At 44.9% G+C, this 1,543-nt stretch overlaps 1 protein-coding gene across 1 annotated transcript in view; it reads left to right on the plus strand.

Annotated features, from left to right (window-relative positions):
• Positions 1–570: 570 nt before the first annotated feature.
• Positions 571–1,543, plus strand: part of trim54 (tripartite motif containing 54) — a gene marked incomplete at its 5' end in the record, with an annotated part of 22,548 nt that continues 21,575 nt past the window's right edge. Inside the window, 1 exon segment of the mRNA XM_014025937.1 lies at positions 571–709. Coding sequence (XP_013881391.1) covers positions 571–709 — 139 coding nt within the window.

Below are 1,543 nucleotides of genomic sequence, written 5' to 3' on the forward strand. Positions count from 1 at the left end.
TTGATCCATACATTGGTAATGTCTGACTGGGCCTCGTTCCACTTTATGTTCAATAAATTGGGCCCCGAGGTCAAAAAGKTTAAGAACCCCTGGTCCCCACATCTGAGAACAAACAGGAAGTTTGTTGAATTGTCATAAAGCTGAAGCTGAATTCTGTTTGTTTATGAAGCTGAAGCCAACAGATGAAGCTTTAACGGAGCAGAGAGGCTGAGCGTGGTTCTGCAGGGATGTCGAGGTGTTGACGGTTAAATAGTGTCACCAGGATCCTTTCTGGGGGGTCAGGTTTATGTTTGAGACCTGCTGCCGTGCTCTGTGTTGTTTTTAGTGGACAGTAACCCAACCCAAAACAAACAGAGGACCTAAATAGACCCACTCCTCTCCTGTTGTGAAGCTGGGGGGAGGGTCTTTAACCCAGAGGGGCACAGAGACAGAACCAAACAGGAACTCCACCGAAAACCAGCAGAATATTTCCCTCCTGTTCCTCTTCTGTTCTTTAAAAAACAACTTTTCACCATCAGAGGTGATGAGTTCTGCTCCCAGGTCCAGAGCCGGTCCTGAGCCCGGTCCTGGGCCCGGTGCCAGCAGCACCATGGAGAACCTGGAGAAGCAGCTGATCTGCCCCGTCTGCCTGCAGATCTTCTCCAAGCCGGTGGTGATCCTGCCCTGCCAGCACAACCTGTGCCGCAGGTGTGCCGGCCACGCCTTCCAGGTGAGAGGGAGCAGCAGGAGGAGGAGGAGGCGGAGCTTCTCAGGACCTCAAACTGTTTTAATTAATTTAAAGGCGCAGCTCACCAGACATTAAAACAGGTAACATCAGGGACAGAGTCAGGCTTTATGCTTTATGAACAAGAACAGTTTGTTTTACATATTTTAGAAACATGAATGAGTTTTATTAAACACACAAGGATCAGACAGTTCATGCTGGCTTTTTATGTTAAACAAATGTCAAAATGAGGGTTAAGTCAAATTTGGTCAAAATGACCTAATTACATTTTCAGATTCTTGGCTTTAAAAGCTACATTTTGACACCTGGATCATCCTGATATCATATTTAAATACATATATATGACTTAATTTGTCTTGTTGGTTACAATAATACATTAATATTTGGTCTGAATCCTATTTACCTCCGCCAAGGGGCAGGTAATGTTTTCAGTCGCATCCGTCTGTCGTTCTGTCTGTGGACAACATTACTCAAAAACTTGTGGACGGATTGTCATGACATTTTTAACATGTGTGTACGGGGCCAAGGAACACACCTTTAAATCTTGGTGATGTTCCGGATCACGATGCGGATACAGGAATTTTTTTTTTCTTTCAACACTCTGAGATCGGCAAAGCTGTGATGCTTTCACAGGGCGTGGGTTTCAAAGAGTCCAGCAGGTGGCACTGTAGTATTGGTGTGCCCCTTTGTAACTCTATTACAGGATGGGGGGAATTGGTCTTGGCGGAGGTTTGCACTCTCTGAGTGCTTCTAGTTTTACAGCAGGCAAAATAAGTATTGAACACTTCACCATTTTTCTCAGTAAATATATTACTAGAG

This window comes from Austrofundulus limnaeus, unplaced genomic scaffold (genome assembly GCF_001266775.1).
Source record: "Austrofundulus limnaeus strain Quisiro unplaced genomic scaffold, Austrofundulus_limnaeus-1.0 Scaffold511, whole genome shotgun sequence".
Lineage (NCBI taxonomy): Eukaryota > Metazoa > Chordata > Actinopteri > Cyprinodontiformes > Rivulidae > Austrofundulus > Austrofundulus limnaeus.